General features: G+C 37.7%; 3 protein-coding genes across 9 annotated transcripts in view; 1 reads left to right on the top strand and 2 right to left on the bottom strand.

Moving 5' to 3' along the window:
* LIN54 (lin-54 DREAM MuvB core complex component) overlaps positions 1-13395 on the top strand; it is an 88551-nt gene extending 75156 nt beyond the window's left edge. For all 5 annotated transcript variants that reach the window (XM_050790136.1, XM_050790134.1, XM_050790135.1 and 2 more), the window contains 5 exons: positions 387-458; positions 1273-1375; positions 1533-1670; positions 6811-7013; positions 9644-13395. In XM_050790136.1, coding sequence (XP_050646093.1) covers positions 387-458; positions 1273-1375; positions 1533-1670; positions 6811-7013; positions 9644-9845 — 718 coding nt within the window. In that variant the 3' untranslated portion in view covers positions 9846-13395. The remainder of the gene's footprint in view (positions 1-386; positions 459-1272; positions 1376-1532; positions 1671-6810; positions 7014-9643) is intronic.
* Positions 1-17112, bottom strand: part of MRPS18C (mitochondrial ribosomal protein S18C) — an 856900-nt gene that overhangs the window by 563852 nt on the left and 275936 nt on the right. The window lies entirely within an intron of this gene.
* Positions 1-17112, bottom strand: part of COPS4 (COP9 signalosome subunit 4) — a 160207-nt gene that overhangs the window by 137130 nt on the left and 5965 nt on the right. The gene's annotated exons all lie outside the window — the stretch shown is intronic.

Genomic DNA, 17112 nt, shown 5'->3' with positions numbered 1-17112 from the left:
GCCTTTTTATACTTGAATCCCAAGAGTTTTGAGGCAATCTCAACTTTGTTTTCTTAGAAGGGACAGTGTTTGTGGAGTGTTCTTTAGCAGCTATTGATAACTTCTTTTTAAAAAATTATTCCATATCTTGTCTTTACCTCTTTTCATGTTACAACTTGCCTTTGGACCTAATGTAAACAGAACAACATAGCAAACTTTTTATTTTAGATGGACACATTTAACATTGGTTAAAACTTTATTTCTGGAACAATTTATAGATTGGAGACTTTTCTAATCTTAAATTAGTTTTAGGTCTAATTTTTAAAATTTTAAATTAATTGTAGCAACTAAATTAATTTTAGTTACTATTAATTGATTAAATGTATATATTTTTTCTATCCGTACAGCATAATCCCATCAGAGTCTGCCAGTCGGCCCCGAAAGCCCTGTAACTGTACAAAATCACTGTGTTTGAAATTGTAAGTGTTTTTGCTACTCTTTGCTCATTTAATATAATTAGAAATGCTCTTAAAAGTAAATGGAGTTAACAAAAAATTTTTAACAGACCAAAGCTTGTAAGTCTAAGTAATTTAAATAAACATATAAGTCAATGTTTGCACATATATGGCAGTATAAAAATATTTCATTCATTTTAGAAAGAAATATTAGAGTCCTTACTATACATGAATCACTGGAGTAGGGGTCAGGGACATAGCAGCATAAGACAGACATAGCTTCTGCCCTTAATAATGTTTGATCTTATTCATGACTTTTGTATTTGGTCTACTATGTGAAGAGATGATACTCTAGGTAGTTTTAAAAATCATTGAATGGTTAATTTGCTTATTAGCATTATAAAGATTTGACATGAACTAGTTAAATGAAAAGCATTAGTCTTATTGGGGCATAGAATCCAAAGAAGTACTACTATAACTCAAATGAGCCAGCTCAACTATTAGAATATAGCCAGTGTTCTTCCTTTTTCAGAATTGTGAAATGCCTGACTTTGGGGGCACATAAAATTATATAGCTCTTGTGCGATAGCTGTTACTGGTTGGACTAAGTTTTTTAGGTCAAAATTCTAGGACTTGGTGATTTAAACTTTGAGCCTTAGTATGCGGTTGACAATATATGTTGTTAACTCTTCAACTGGGTAGCTGAGTAGATTTCTGAAATGATTTACCACATATGTAGTACATGTACAATATATATATAATGTATGCATATATAATCAGGTAATTAGTAGTTTTCCTTAATAATGACTTTTTACCTATACTGACTTTTACCTTTCAGATATTGTGATTGCTTTGCAAATGGTGAATTTTGCAACAACTGCAATTGTACTAATTGTTATAACAATTTGGAACATGAAAATGAAAGGCAAAAAGCAATAAAGGTGATTATTTTTTATTTCATTTAACTGACAGAAATATCCAGTTTCACCAATTTTTTAAATAACTCAGTTGTCTTGCAAAGAAACATTTCAATTCCTTTTGCAGTGTTTAAATTTCATCTACTGTGATTTAACTCTGATATTTGATCTGTTTTGCTAGGCATGCCTTGACAGAAATCCAGAAGCCTTTAAGCCTAAGATTGGGAAAGGAAAGGAGGGAGAATCTGATCGACGTCATAGCAAAGGATGTAATTGCAAACGATCAGGATGTCTTAAAAACTACTGTGAATGCTATGAGGTGAGATGCTGGGTGGTGAAAATAATATCTTTTAAGATATTTTAGAAAAGACATACTACAAAAATTTACTTGAAAATTGGGAAATCACCTTGCTATTGCAGTTTGAAAATATGCGCAGTTGGCACAGAGGCCCTTGTTTGAGGAAATATGAGGCAGGCTTTCGAGCCTCCTTAGCAGGGCTTCGGAGGAATACCTTGGGTTTACTATTACAGCCTGGAGTCTTATTGGGTGATTTACCATAACTTCTTGGCCATTATGCCCAGAAATATGCATGCAGATCAGAACACCAATATACTGATTTTCAATAAAAATAATAGTATCAAAGTGGATTGGAAACTCTCCAGCAGTGATTCTCACCTGAGGTGCAGTTCTTATTGTTCTTCACAGGCTTCTTAGAAATATATGGCCGGGCACGGTGGCTCACACCTGTAATCCCAGCACTTTGGGAGGCAGAGGCGGGCAGATCACTTGAGGTCAGGAGTTCGAGACCAGCCTGGCCAACATGGTGCAACCCCGTCTGTACTAAAATACAAAAATTAGCTGGGCATGGTGGCGGGCGCCTGTAATCCCAGCTACTCAGGAGGCTGAGGCACGAGAATCGCTTGAACCCGGGAGGTGGAGGCTGCAGTGAGCCGAGATCATGTCACTGCACTCTAACATGGGCAACAGAGCAAGACTCTGTCTTAGATAGACAGACAGACAGACAGACAGACAGACAGACAGACAGACAGACAGATAGATAGATAGATAGATAGATAGATAGATAGAAAGAAACAAACAAACAAAATAGCCTGCATCCCACGGTACAGTCTGGAAATTAAAGGATTATCTTGACCAAAATGCTGGTTATGCCCACTCGAAAAGCACACTGCTCTGTGGAAAACCAAAGTATGTTAAGAAGTTTGCTTTGTGAGCATAAAAATAGGAAAGGGGGATCTGGCACATTGCCGGATGAGGTTACTGGTCACGGCAGGCAATTGTCTCCATTTTCACTGTTTTGTTGTTCCACTGAGCTGGTTCTTTTTACTTCTGGGTCAGGCATCTTCTCTGGAAGATGTAGTTGAAACTCTGCTTTGACAAAAGGCATGTAAATCTTCCCCTTCTTGCTTTAGACACAGTTCTATATAGTTTTATTTTAGAAGCTTATATGTAACCATCTAGTGATTGAGATTAACCCTAGATTACCATAATTGGTTTCTGGGTATGCCTGAAACTTTACTGACAGTGTTTTGGGTGGTTGTGTTATTCCTGTTCTTGGCTCTTCTCATACTCTCATATATTTTCATTCTTTCTTATTCTCAAGAGAGAATTAATTAATTAGTTTATTTATTTATTGGCAGAAAGCCTAGCTTTGCACTTGCTGAAGGTTTGCCCTGCCACAGGAGCATGTCCTCCAGTTCAATGCCCTCTCCTATGCAGCATGTGTCACATGAAAGATTTTGTGCATTGCATTTGCTGTGAATGCAAATGAATTCTTTCCTAATCTACTTATTTACAAAGTCAAATACTCCTCTCAGGAAGTAAAGTAGGAGAGTAACATCTTGTGAGTTCTGCAGATGATCTGAATGAAAATTGCATAAAGAGACAAGTTTTTTTTTGTTGTTGTTGTTGTTGTTTTGCGACGGAGTCTTGCCCTGTCGCCCAGGCCGGAGTACAGTGGTGCGATCTTGGCTCACTGTAATCTCCACCTCCTGGGTTCAAGTGATTCTCCTGCCTCAGCTTCCCAAGTAGCTGGGATTACTGGCACCTGCCACCATGCCCAGGTAAGTGTTGTATTTTTTTTTTTTAATAGAGACAGGGTTTCACCACGTTGGCCAGGTTGGTCTCGAACTCAAGTGATGTACCCACCCATCAGCCTCCCAAAGTGTTGGGATTACAGGCGTAAGCCACCGTCACAACTCGATTTTTTAAACTGTCTTAAGGAACATCTCCAAATCCAACAAGCCAGTTTCATCCAGTGTTGGAATCTTTTTTAGTCTTTCTTCTTTTGAATACCTGATGAAATAGCTAGCTTGCGTTTAGAAGCCATACAAAAGTTGTCATGAATATGTATGTAAAAATTAACACTTTTTTTTTTTTTTTTTTTTGAGCCGGTGGCTCACTCTGTTGCCAAGGCTGGAGTGCAGTGGTGCGATCTCAGGTCACTGCAAGCTCCGCCTCCTGGGTTCACACCATTCTCCTGCCTCAGCCTCCCAAGTAGCTGGGACTACAGGCACCCGCCACCACACCTGGCTAATGTTTTTGTATTTTTTAGTAGAAACGGGGCTTCACCGTGTTAGCCAGGATGGTCTTGATCTCCTGACCTTGTAATCCGGCCGCCTCGGCCTCCCAAAGTGCTGGGATTACAGGCGTCAGCCACTGCACCCGGCCAACACTTCTTTTGAGAACGTGGAAATTTATGTAAAGTTGGATCAGAAGGGCAAAGCGACCCTTTCATGTATATGGCATTGAATAATCAATACATGCTGGGCATATGAAATTCAGACATATATGAACTAACCATTTAATTGAACTGGTTAACAAATCTGTGAATTAATAGAAGTAGAAAAGGTACTGGACTGGTTGAAAAGTTTGAAGAGAGAGCCCTGCCCTACCTATTCTAATGAAGTTTTGTCAGGACAGATACACTGTCTAGTAACAAATTGATCATTCCAAAAGTTATGTACCAAAAAATGGAGAAACTTAGAATATACTAAACTATGAATAGCAGCGGCTAATTGGCTGTAAATTAGCTGTGGGCTTATCTGACATTTTGTGTTGAATTGTTCTTTTGACACCTTTCTCTTCAGCTGAATTGGCTTTTTAATCCCGTTGGTTTGCATCTGGACAACACATTCATGTTTCCTTTCAGTGCCTATAGGCTTGCTGATTGGATGAATGGCTACCCACCTTATTTCATGGTTGTGTCTTTTCTTGTGACCTTTTTCCTCCCGTCCACGTCTTTTTTTTTTTTTTTGTACAGGGGAAGTTAAATTAGCCAAGCTAAGTGTCATTGTAATTTCTCCATCCTGAGCTCCGGTTAGACACTATTAATGTCTTTCTTATGGTTCTTAAAATATAAAGAGAATTTAAAAATATATATATATAAAATCTAAATTACCATTATTGGTATGTTTTCCCCACTCTGAGGTCAGGAATTTTCTCTCTTCATCACTAGATGCTTATTAAGTATTGCTTTAGTTAGATTACTAGTCAGGCTCACAGTAACCCAGTTAACACAAACTTATATCCATTTATTCCTTAAATGGAATTTATTGGTGTCTTATAAGAAAGGAGCAGAGTAAATGTGTTTATAATGCAGTCCATTTATCTTACTAGGTGGTATAGAGAGAAAGGACAGTTTTATTTATTTATATAGACATGGGTTCACTGAAGAAAATGCAGCTAACAAAAACATACTCAAATTCATTAGAAATCAGGGAAATATAAATTAAAGAACAGTGAAATCTCACTTTATCACCCACACCATCAGATTATAAATTTTTTTTTTTTTTTTTTTTTTTTTTTGAGACAGAGTTTCATTCTTGTTGCCCAGGCTGGAGTGCAGTGGCGTGATCTCGGCTCACCACAACCTCCACACCTCCAGGGTTCAAGCGATTCTCCTGCCTCAGCCTCCCGAGTAGCTGAGATTACAGGCATGTGCCACTGGCTAATTTTTTTTTCTCTTTAGCAGAGACGGGGTTTCTCCATGTTGGTCAGGCTGGTCTTGAACTCCCGACCTCTGGTGATCCTCCCACCTCAGCCTCCCAAAGTGCTGGGATTACAGGCGTGAGCCACCATGCCTGGCATAAAATGTTAAAAGGAATTATAATATCCATTGTTGGAGGGAATGTGGGAAATCCTTCCTTTACACATCGCTGATGAGATGTGAGGTATTACAGCCGTTTGAAAAAGCAATCTGGCCGGGCGCGGTGGCTCACACCTGTAATCCCAACACTTTGGGAGGCCAAGGCAGGCGGATCACTAGGTCAGGAGATCGAGACCATCCTGGCTAACACAGTGAAACCCCTCTCTACTAAAAATGCAAAAAATTAGCTGGGCGTGGTGGTGGGAGCCTGTAGTCCCAGCTACTTGGGAGGCTGAGGCAGGAGAATGGTGTGAACCCAGGAGGCGGAGCTTGCAGTGAGCTGAGATCGTGTCACTGCACTCCAGCCTGGGTGGCTGAGCGAGACTCCGTCTCAAAAAAGAAAAAAAATTAAAATACATGACCTGTTATCCAGTGAGCCCAATTCTAGAAATCGAACTCAGAGAAATAAAAAGGCATAATGTATACCAAAAAAAATACTCTTTATGCATCATTTGTGGTACCCAAGAACTGGAAACAAAAATAAACACCCATCAACAGGGAAAATGAAAGGCAAAAAAAATAGACACATCATACCAGGGATTTACACTTAGCCGTTAAATACAATGAATTCAAGCTATGCCAGATGACTTTGGAGGGATTCCATGAGTTGTAGTATAAGAAAAGCAAGATGCAGAAAAGCAGGTATATGACTTTGAAAAACTAAAAAGTGAAAGTTCTGTATTTGTGTATATACATAAGGTCTACGGTTTTATATAAATATATGACATTTTTACATGAAAATATATATTTATATAAAATGTAAAACACACCCTAGTTTCATATGGGTTATTGAAGGGTTTTGGGAATCTGAAGTCCCTCCCGAACTCCCTCTTCAGATTAAAATAGCATAATAGAATAATAAAAATAGCATCTATGAAATCCCTTTAATATGAAATTATATACATATGCATAAATGGGAGATCATCTACATGTTAGTGATGATTTGATTGAGGTGGCTGGATTCTGGATGACCCTTATTTTTGATATTTTAATGTATCATTCATGTTATGAGAAACGTGTTATTCATATCTGAGGAAAATCTATATCCATAGTGGGGGAAAACTGACATGGAAGGACACAGCCACAAATGTTATACAGCCACTGTCAGACTTAAGAATACCTAACCTAGCTAGCCACATGTGTAGTTACTGTTTGTCAGCCAGAGATGCTTCCATCTAATCTTATTATCAGTTGACCAGGTAATGCTATTAGCTGTTGATTTGATCATGGCATCTACTTCCAGTAATGTATTTTGGTTTTGATTTGGAAACTTTTCTTTTGTAAATCTTTTAGGCAAAAATAATGTGTTCCTCAATATGCAAATGTATTGGCTGTAAGAATTTTGAAGAAAGCCCGGAAAGGAAGACATTGATGCATTTGGCAGATGCAGCTGAAGTAAGGGTACAGCAACAAACAGCAGCCAAGACGAAGTTATCCTCTCAAATTTCAGACTTGCTTACTAGGCCAACACCAGCTTTAAATAGTGGAGGCGGAAAGTAAGTCAGTATTTTAATCTTTTTATAGTATTTCCCAAATACTCACTTTTGATAAAGTTTCTTTTCAGGGGGCAAAGTTGAGTTTATACTTTTGGTTGTTGCAAACCTGATTTTTGCATTTTCTTTCCATCTTTAGTTACTTGTAAAGGAATTTAAAGGTAACAGAAGCCACTGTCAGATTATTGGGCAGTTCGAAAATGCACAGTAATGATTTAGTCCACTGTGCTTAATTTCTACTAAGATGAGGTAATTATGTAATTTGAGGAATCCCAAAGAAAACCAGATGTTTCATATGTCTCGCTGAACGTGTAATTATTGTTTTTGCATTTTCTTACCTTCTCTTGCCTCTTCCATTTCTTGGAGCAGTTTTCCCATCCTATTGGGCCACCCATCACACTGTAATAGTGCAGCTCCTTATTGTTATCTCTTATCTGCTGAGTTCTGGAGTAGAAAAGCTTGACCTCTAAAGTCAGGTAGACTTGAGTTTATACTATCTGTGCTGCTTAGTAGTTTGTGAATTTCTTTGAGCCTCAGTTTTCTTGTCCTTAAAATAGCCTATACCAGGTGGCTGTGAGAAATAAGGCATGTCTGTAATATCTGCAGTGTCTGTCAAGACCTGATAAAACATAGTTTGTGATTTGGACTGGACTGGTATTAGAAAGTTTGTTAGAGGTTAATTTGAGGAATTATTAAATGGAATGCACCTTGCAAATGGCATATGATTTAAAATGCCTAAGTAGGCCAGGCACGGTGACTCACGCCTATAATCCTCGCACTTTGGGAGGCCGCGGTGGGCGGATCACCTGAGGTCAAGGGTTTGAGACCAGCCTGGCCAACATGGTGAAACCCCATCTCTACTAAAAATACAAAAAGTTAGCTGAGTGTGTGGTGCACGCTTGTAATCCCAGCTACTCGGGAAGCTGACACAGGAGAATCGCTTGGGCCCGGGAGGCAGAGGTTGCAGTGAGCCAAGATCGCACAATTGCACTCCAGACTAGGCAACGAGAACAAAACTCCATCTCAAAAATAAAATGCCTAAGTTGAAAAGGAGATCCAGTGCTTATAAAAATAAGGCTTTTTTTTTTTTTTTTTCAAATATTTAAGATACTAGTTTTTTGTTTTTTTTTTTCTCTTTTCTTTTTGAGAGATAGTCTCACTCTGTTGCCCAGGCTGGTGTGCAGTGTCATGATCTCAGCTCAGTGCAATCTCCGCCTCCTGGGTTTAAGCAATTCTCCTGCCTCAGCCTCCTAAGTAGCTGGGAATTCAGGCATACACCACCACGCCCAGCTAATTTTATGTATTTTTAGTAGAGATGAGGTCTGTGTTGGCCAGCCTGGTCCTGAATACCTGACCTCAGGTGATCTGTCCATCTCAGCTTCCCAAAGTGCTGGGATTACAGGAGTGAGCCACCGCACCTGGCCTTAAGATATTAAGTCTAAAGAACTCTTATGACTGGAATATAAGCAGCAAATAGTTTTTGACTGAATAAAGTGGAAATGGTCAGACACCTTAATGAGGCTTATAACCTGGGATTCTGGTCTTTAGAGTACTGAATATAATCTCCACATGGAGATTAAAGATACTGCCACAGTAAAATATTTATAATTTTTTAAAATTGGGAAGATGTTTAGGATACGAAAACAAAATTATAAAATTATACATTATAATCAAAACTACGTATTAAAAACTTGTATAAAAAAAGTTATGCTAGCATGTTAACAAGCTTGTTTCAAGTGACCAAAACCTTAAATTAATATTTTCTAGTTTAAAATGCTGGTTTGTATGTTAAAGATTCCTATACAGCTGCATGGCAGCCTGAATTCTCAATTACCCTTTCTTGCCATAGTGAGCTTTAATTTCAGACTTCATCGTTTAGTATACTTGTTAGTGACCGCTTACTCACAGGTTGTTGAGTTCGTGGTTAGATTATGTTGCTTGACTTAATCTGTCACAGGCTTTAAGACTTGAGTTGGCTGCAAATATAGCAAGCCTCACGATGGGCTGCTCCAATTTAATACTCAATAGCTCAGGTCTTTATGAATGCAACTCTTTGTAGAACAGCATTTGGTTTCCCCATTTTGTTTTGTTGTGATAGAACAATGCAGAATTTTGGAACGTTTTCTACAAACAGTATCAGTGACTATGGTAAAGTACTTTATTTTTCATTTTGCTCAAGAGATAGTGCTGTCAATTCCCAATATTATTCATTTAGCAACTATACATGTAGTGTCTCTATGTCATGCACTATTCTAGGCACTGGAGCAACAGCAGTAAATAAAAATTGAACTTTTGGAGCGTACATTCATGATTTGGGAGGATTTTAGTTAAATTCTAGTCTTCATGTAGACTATTATCTTTTAGTTAACCACATAACCTTGCCTAGGTAGTAAGTCATGTGTTTTATATGTTAAATTTTCTGAACAACATTCTTACAGTATGTGAATAATAAAACCAAATCTAACTTTTTAAAGCCCTTTTTAGGATGTGCTTGTGCTCACTGTGTCAATTGTGATGCTCATCCTGCTGGTGAATTGTGAAAGTGTCAGTAGAGATTTCCAGATGAAAGAATGTATCCACTTTTGCTGTTATTTAACACCACCATCATCTTTCTCTTTCAAAAATCATTTCAGATTGCCATTTACATTTGTAACTAAGGAAGTAGCTGAAGCCACATGTAATTGCCTCCTTGCCCAGGCAGAGCAGGCAGACAAGAAGGGAAAATCAAAGGCAGCAGCGGAACGGATGATACTCGAGGAATTCGGACGATGTTTGATGAGTGTCATCAACTCTGCAGGAAAGGCAAAAAGTGACCCTTGTGCCATGAATTGCTAACTCTTGCACAAAAGACTGATAAATGGAACTGTACAGAAAATTTAAGGTGCAGGGACACTTGATTTTCTGCAAGAAAAACAATTACTGTATTTTAATTCAGTCCTTGTTTTAAAAGACCTGAAATTATAATACTGAAGAGGAAGAAATTTTAAATGAGGAAATTAGTACATTTTAAATCTTAGTTAAATCTGCTTATGCCCCTTCTAAATTGAATTTTTCTTTATTATATAGATTTTTTAATTTGCTTGGGTTTCTTAAGAATTAGATGTTCTCTTTCTGATACCTTTAACAAAAAATGTTTATAAATTCATATAATTTATAATGTATGGTGTTGTATGACTTTGTTAGTAGAAAAGCCAAAGCAGCAATGGTTAGCACCCATTCTTTGGGACTTGATCTAGAATATATGCAGACAGAATGTTACATAAACAAGTTCTTATGAAACACATTCAAATGACATTTTGTATTTAGAATAGGACTATCTTTTAAAGAAAAATCAGCCTTTCTGGGCAGATTCTGGAATAATATCCTGTTGTCACTTTGGGAATGTCAGAAGGGGAAATAATCCCCAGGCACACTTTAAAAAATTTTTAAAGTTATTTAAAAAAAAAAACATATAAAATATTAAAGGACAGTAAATAATTCTCAGAGGATGGGCAATGTGTTTCTGTCATAAGGAATGGCTAACAGATGCTCTGGGCTCTCTCCCTTTTCTTTCAAAGGGGTGGTATGTATTTGAAGAAATAAATTGTCAAAGTGATTACTGGGTACTACTAAAATGATAGGTGGATATAAATAGAAGTAAACATATTATGTAGTGATAATATAGAACCTAACATAGTAATCAAGTATAAAATTTGGCATGGGTGGAGAAACAAAGACTAGGGAAGCTACAAAAGATGAATTTAGAGAAGTTTTCATCTATACAATCAGTCATTTTTATAGACTTTTTTTTTTTTTTTTTTTTTTTTTTTTTGAGACAGAGTCTCACTGTGTAGCCCAGGCTGGAGTGCAATAGTGCGATCTCAGCTCACTGCAACCTCTGCCTCCCGGGTTCAAGCGATTCTTCTGCCTCAGCCTCCTGAGTAGCTGGGACTACAGGCACCCGCCAGCATGCCCGGCTAATTTTTTGTATTTTTAGTAGAGACGGGGTTTCACCGTGTTAGCCAGGATGGTCTCAATCTCCTGACCTCGCAATCCGCCCGCCTCGGCCCCCCAAAGTGCTGGGATTACAGGCGTGAGCCACCATGCCCGGCCCTTTTTATAGATTTTGGAACTAAGAGGTTTCAGATCAATTCACAACTCTTACTTGATTTACAGAAATGGGCCTGCTAACAAAATTTTCAAAATTGCAGTGGGATTTCTTTTTATAAGGGAAGTTTAATATGACATTATTTTCAGCCAGTGATTTGGAAGGTCTGTTTTCCTATAATTACTAAAATAACCTAAATCATTTTCAGTAATTCAAAAACTATGAATTTAAGAGCCTGTTGTAACAGGACTCTTGATTTTATGACAAGAAAAAACCATGTTGGAATTCAGGCATTTTGTTAGGTACCTTAATTGTCAGTAATTAGTATATGATTATTGCATTTCCTACAAGGACTCTATAGTTGTATGTATTAAGTGTGTATATATGTTCATATGAACACACAAGATATAGGCAATAGAAATTAAGTAATCTAAAAGAGGATTCCGTTATTCACTAAAGTATCTTCCTTTTAAATTTGGATTTATAAAATCATAGTGCAGTAACTTTAAATGTAGATAGTGCAAACATTCTTAGCACCTCAATCTAGTATGTTTAATTAAAATTTGTATAAATGTAAATTAGTGTAAGAGGGTAAAATAATCAAGTTATTTTTCAAAAGACTGCAATAAGTTTTTCGTCTAAACTTAAACTTTGTTCATTTTGTACATACTCTGTGTTAATTCTAATTGCACCTTTGTGATGTGTATTTATATACAGTGTGCAGAAAATGTTCGTGAAATTTTGATTACAATTGTAGATTATGTATGATGGCATTGCTTACGAATGTTTTGCTTGTAAAAAAATTTCAAGGTGCAATCAAATGCTACTAGTTTTTCTGATTTTCAAAAATCTATCTAAATCCTTCCTGTGTAGTACTTACTAAACAACTTTTTGTATTCAGGCATTTGCATCAAATTGCTGAACAAGATGAACAGCCACATTAATTCAGTGATTTTAAAAGACTATTTGGGGAGGGTTGGGTATATAATTTTTTAGCTCTATTTACATCCCAAAGTAGAAAGATTAAATTTATATTTACTAGAGCTATTCAAAGAATACACTTTTCTATATTGTAAAAACAGGACAGCAAAGTAAATCATACAGAAAATAAACATTTATACTATTCTGTAAAAAAAAAAGGTTTTGCATTTTTTCTTTAGTTTAATAACACCACTTTAACCATTTAATATGCAAGAAACCTTTTAAATTATCTGAAGTAAATTTGACATTACTTCTGAAAACACACAACTAAAATATTCTACCATTTTGCTCAGTTATTACTAACATAAATTGCTTTGAAATGAGAATTTGTCTTCTCTTTCTTCCCTACTGTTTAACAACAGAAATTCAGCTGGGCATGGTGGCTCACGCTTGTAATCCCAGCACTTTGGGAGGCCAAGGCGGGTGAATCACTTGAGTCCAGGAGTTCTAGACCAGCCTGGGCAACATGGTGAAACTCTGTCTCTACTAAAAATACAAAAAAATTAACTGGGTGTGGTGGCACACGCCTGTAGTCCCTGCTAATTGGGAGGCTGAGGTGGGAGGATCACCTGAGCCTGGGGAGGGTGAGGCTGTAGTGAGTCAAAATTATACCGCTGTACTCTAGCCTAGCAATCAGAGCGAGACCTTGTCTCAAAAACAAAAACAAAAATACCCAGGAAATCAATCTACTCTGTCTTTTAATGTGAGATGTTCTTATGATAGCTATCTTTCTCAGTTTCCTTTTTTCTGAAGCACTAAACACAACCTGTAGGTCTTATCTCTGGGGTCTGGGAAACAGAACCTTAATGTTACAGGTACAGGTACAAAAGCAAACAGAGTGATTGGGGAGGTGGGAAGGACATACTCCTTAGTTCCCCATTTTCTGGTAGTGGACAACTGACATTTTTTCAATCTTATGTAAAATGTGAATAAAAATACTTTTAGAAAAGTTACCTATTTTTATTGTTCTGTAACACAAATAGTTAAGAAAATGAATACCAGTTATGTAAATGAAGCTTCACAGCAGGACCTCCAGCCTAACTCTGATCATATTGTATCTCTTAAGCATTTTCTATAGGAATTCTGGTGTGGCCACCCAAAGCAGAGGGAAGGCAATCAGCTAAAAATCCCTTACTATTGGAGTTATTTTCATCGTGTAAATTACTTAAGGCTTTTCTTGTAAGGGCTTCTTGAATGCACATTTTGTCATTATCTGTAGACCAAAGGTGAGCTTTTTTTTTTTTTTATCTATGTGATTTTATAAGTTGAAAGCTATAAGGTATTTTTTTAATTAAAAATTTCCTTCTAAATGGCAAATTTTATGAGAGCATTTAAGACACTCTTAGTTTCTATTCAAAAGCAATAAGAAAACAATTGTATATTTAGGGTAATGTTTATTATAAGGTCACAGGGATTTTATAAAACTGTCATTTGTCATACTCGCATATGAAATCTGATCCTAATATTATAAAAAGAATACATCATGACCAAGTAGGGTTTATCCCAGGAATAAAAGGCTGATCCAATGTTTAAAAAAAAATCAACGTAGTTCACTGTATCAGCATACAAATAAGAAAAGCCAAATGATCATCTCAAAAGTTGCAGAAAATGACTGTGGATATAGGAAAAACTGCTAAATTGTATGTTTGTTTGTTTCTTGAGATGGAGTCTCACTCTGTCGCCCAGGCTGGAGTGCAGTGGTGCGATCTCAGCTCACTGCAACCTCTGCCTCCCGGGTTCAAGCAATTCTCACGTCTCAGTCACCTAAGTAGCTGGGACTACAGGCGCACGCCACCATGCCTGGCTAATTTTGTATTTTTTAGTAGTGATGGGGTTTCACTATATTGGTCAGGCTAGTCTCCAACTCCTGACCTCAGGTGATCCACCCTCTTTGGCCTCCCAAAGTGCTGGGATTACAGGCGTGAGCCACTGTGCCCAGCCACTATATGCTTATTTAAGAGGGTGAATATTATGGTTACGTCAATTTGATCTCAAAAATTGTTTTTACCCAAAAGGTGCAGAAAAAAGTATCTGGTAAAATTCAACAGCCACATATGATTCAATAAACAAAAAAATAAAGTCTTCAGAGAACTAAGACTAAACCTGATGAAGACCATTTGCAAAAAAAGCCTGAGCTAACATACAAATGGTGAAGAATGCTTTCCTGTAAGACTGGGAGCAAGGCATTCTTATTCAACACTGTAGCGCACTGTGCAATAAGGCAGGTGGGAAAAAGGCCCACAGATTGGAAATAAATAAATAAGACAGTATCTATTTGATGATATGAATCCCTATACAGAAAAACCAAAGAATCTAAAAAGTACTAGAATAATTTAGCAAAATCAGTATGCAAAAGTTGACTACTTCTGCGTAGTAGCAATGAATGTTTAGAAACAAATCTTTAAATCACCACTTACAGATTTCAGAAAACATGAAATCTAACAAAAATATGTAAGATCTGTGCTGAAAAGTAAAAAACTGATGAAAAAAATCAAAGAACTTACAAAAAGAAGATGAAAAAAAAGAACCTACAAAAAGAAGATATACCATGTTTCATGGATTTGAAGATTCTATATTATTAAGATGTCAATTCTCTCCACATTGATCTATAGATTTAACACAACTTCAGTCAAAATCCCAGCAGGAATTTTTTTTTTTTTTTTTTTTTTTTTTTTTTTTTTTTTTGAGACAGAGTCTGGCTCTGCCGCCCAGGCTGGAGTGCAGTGGCCGGATCTCAGCTCACTGCAAGCTCCGCCTCCCGGGTTCACGCCATTCTCCTGCCTCAGCCTCCCGAGTAGTTGGGACTACAGGCGCCCGCCACCGCGCCCGGCTAGTTTTTTGTATTTTTTAGCAGAGACGGGGTTTCACCGTGTTAGCCAGGATGGTCTCTATCTCCTGACCTCGTGATCCGCCCGTCTCGGCCTCCCAAAGTGCTGGGATTACAGGCTTGAGCCACCGCGCCCGGCCCCCAGCAGGAATTTTTATAGAAATCAACAAGCTGATGATAAAACTTATATGGAAAGGGGCAACCAGAACAGCCAAAATATTTTTGAAAAAAGAACAAAGTTGGAGAACTCCCACCTAATTTCAAGACAGATAAAACTAGAGTAATTAAGACAGTGTGGTAGTGGATAGATCCTATTTATCAGTTGAAGAGAATAGAGACCCCACATATATATAGTTGGTTTTTTATAATTGCACAAAAGTAGTTCAATGGGGATAGTTTTTTAAACAAATGGGGCTGGCATATCCATATGTAAAAATATGGACTTCATGGCTAGGCGCCGTGACTCATGCCTGTAATCCCAGCATTTTGGGAGGCCGAGGCAGGTGGATCACTTAAGGTCAGGAGTTCAGACTATCCTGGCCAACATGGCAAAACCCCATCTCTACTAAAAACACAAAAATTAGCCAGGTGTGGTGGCACACACTTGTAGTCTCAGCTACTCAGGAGGCACAGGAATCACTTGAACCCAGGAGGTGGAGTTGCAGTGAGCCAAGATCATGTCACACTGCTCTCCAGCCTGGGCAAAAGAGCGAGACTCGGTCTCAAAAAAAAAAAAAAAAAAAAAAAGAACCTCAACTCATATACCAAAGTTAACTGAGAATGAATGATAGCTTACATGTAAAACCTAAAACTACTAAATATTGAGAAGAAAACCTAAGAAAAATCTGTGACCTTGGGTTAGGCAAAGATTTTAGTATAAAACTAAGATTCCCAAAAAGAAAAAAATTGAAAAACTGGACTTACCAAAATTAATTACATCTGCTTTTCAAAAGACACTGTTAAGAAAATAAAAAAAGCCACAGACTGAGAAAAAAATAATTGCAACACATCTGATAATGCACTTATATCCAGAATATGTAACTAATGCTCAGTAAGAAAAGAGCCAATCTTCCAAAATATGAACAAAAGACTTGAGCAGGCCTTTCACCTAAGATGATACGTGATGGCAAAGAAGCATATGAAAAGGTGCCCCACATCATTGGTTATTAGGAAAATGCAAGTGAAAACTACAATGAAATAGCACTAGACACCTATTAGAATGGCTACTTTAAAACAGACCAAAATCCTGACAATATCAAGTACTAAGAAGTAGTGCAATGGGAACATTGATATATTGCTGGCCAGAATGCAAAATGATATTCACTTTGCAAGTTTTGGCGGTTTGTTATAAGGTTAAACATATACTTACCCATCTTGTGGTTATAGCACATTTTGTTGTTTTCATTAATCAGTCGATGGACATTTAGGCTTTTTCCCACTTTTTGGCTACTATCAATGAAGTTCACGTACACATTTTTGTGTGGACGTTTTCATTTCTCTTGGGTATATGCCTAGGAGTACAATTTGCTAGGTCATAGGTAACTCTAAGCTTTTGAGGAACTGCCAGGCTATTTTCCAAAGCTGCTGCACTAGCTGGACTATTTTACATTCTCACCAACAAAAGTGTATGAGGGTTCTAATTTCTCCACATTCTTGCCAATACTATGTCTTTCCTTTTTTTTTTTTCCTTTCAGAGATGGGGGTCTCACTCTTTATATTGTCCAGGCTGGTTTTAAACTCCTGGGTTCAAGCAATCCTCCTGCCTCAGCTTCCCAAATGCTGGGAGTTGAGGCATGAGCTACTGTGCCTGGCCATGTCTTATTTTTTTTTGAGACGGAATCTTGCTCGTTGCCCAGGCAGGAGTGCAGTGGCATGATCTCAGCTCACTGCAACCTCCGCCTCCCGGGTTCAAACGCTTCTCCTGCCTCAGCCTCCTGAGTAGCTGGGATTACAGGGTTTCATCATGTTGCCAGGCTGATCTCAAACTCCTGACCTCAGGTGATCCACCCGCCTCAGCCTCGCAAAGTGCAAGGATTACAGGCATGGGCCACTGCGCCCGGCCTCGATGTCTTCTTTATAATAGCTGTCCTAACAGGTGCGATGTGATATTTCATTGTCATATTGATTTGCATTTTCCGGATAGCTGATGTGAACATATATTCATGTGTTTTATGGCCTTCTGTATATCTCCTTTGGAGAAAAATTCA

This window comes from Macaca thibetana, chromosome 5 (genome assembly GCF_024542745.1).
Source record: "Macaca thibetana thibetana isolate TM-01 chromosome 5, ASM2454274v1, whole genome shotgun sequence".
NCBI lineage: Eukaryota > Metazoa > Chordata > Mammalia > Primates > Cercopithecidae > Macaca > Macaca thibetana.
The sequence above is the reverse complement of the archived record's forward strand: the minus strand, read 5'-3'. Positions and strand labels throughout refer to the sequence as shown.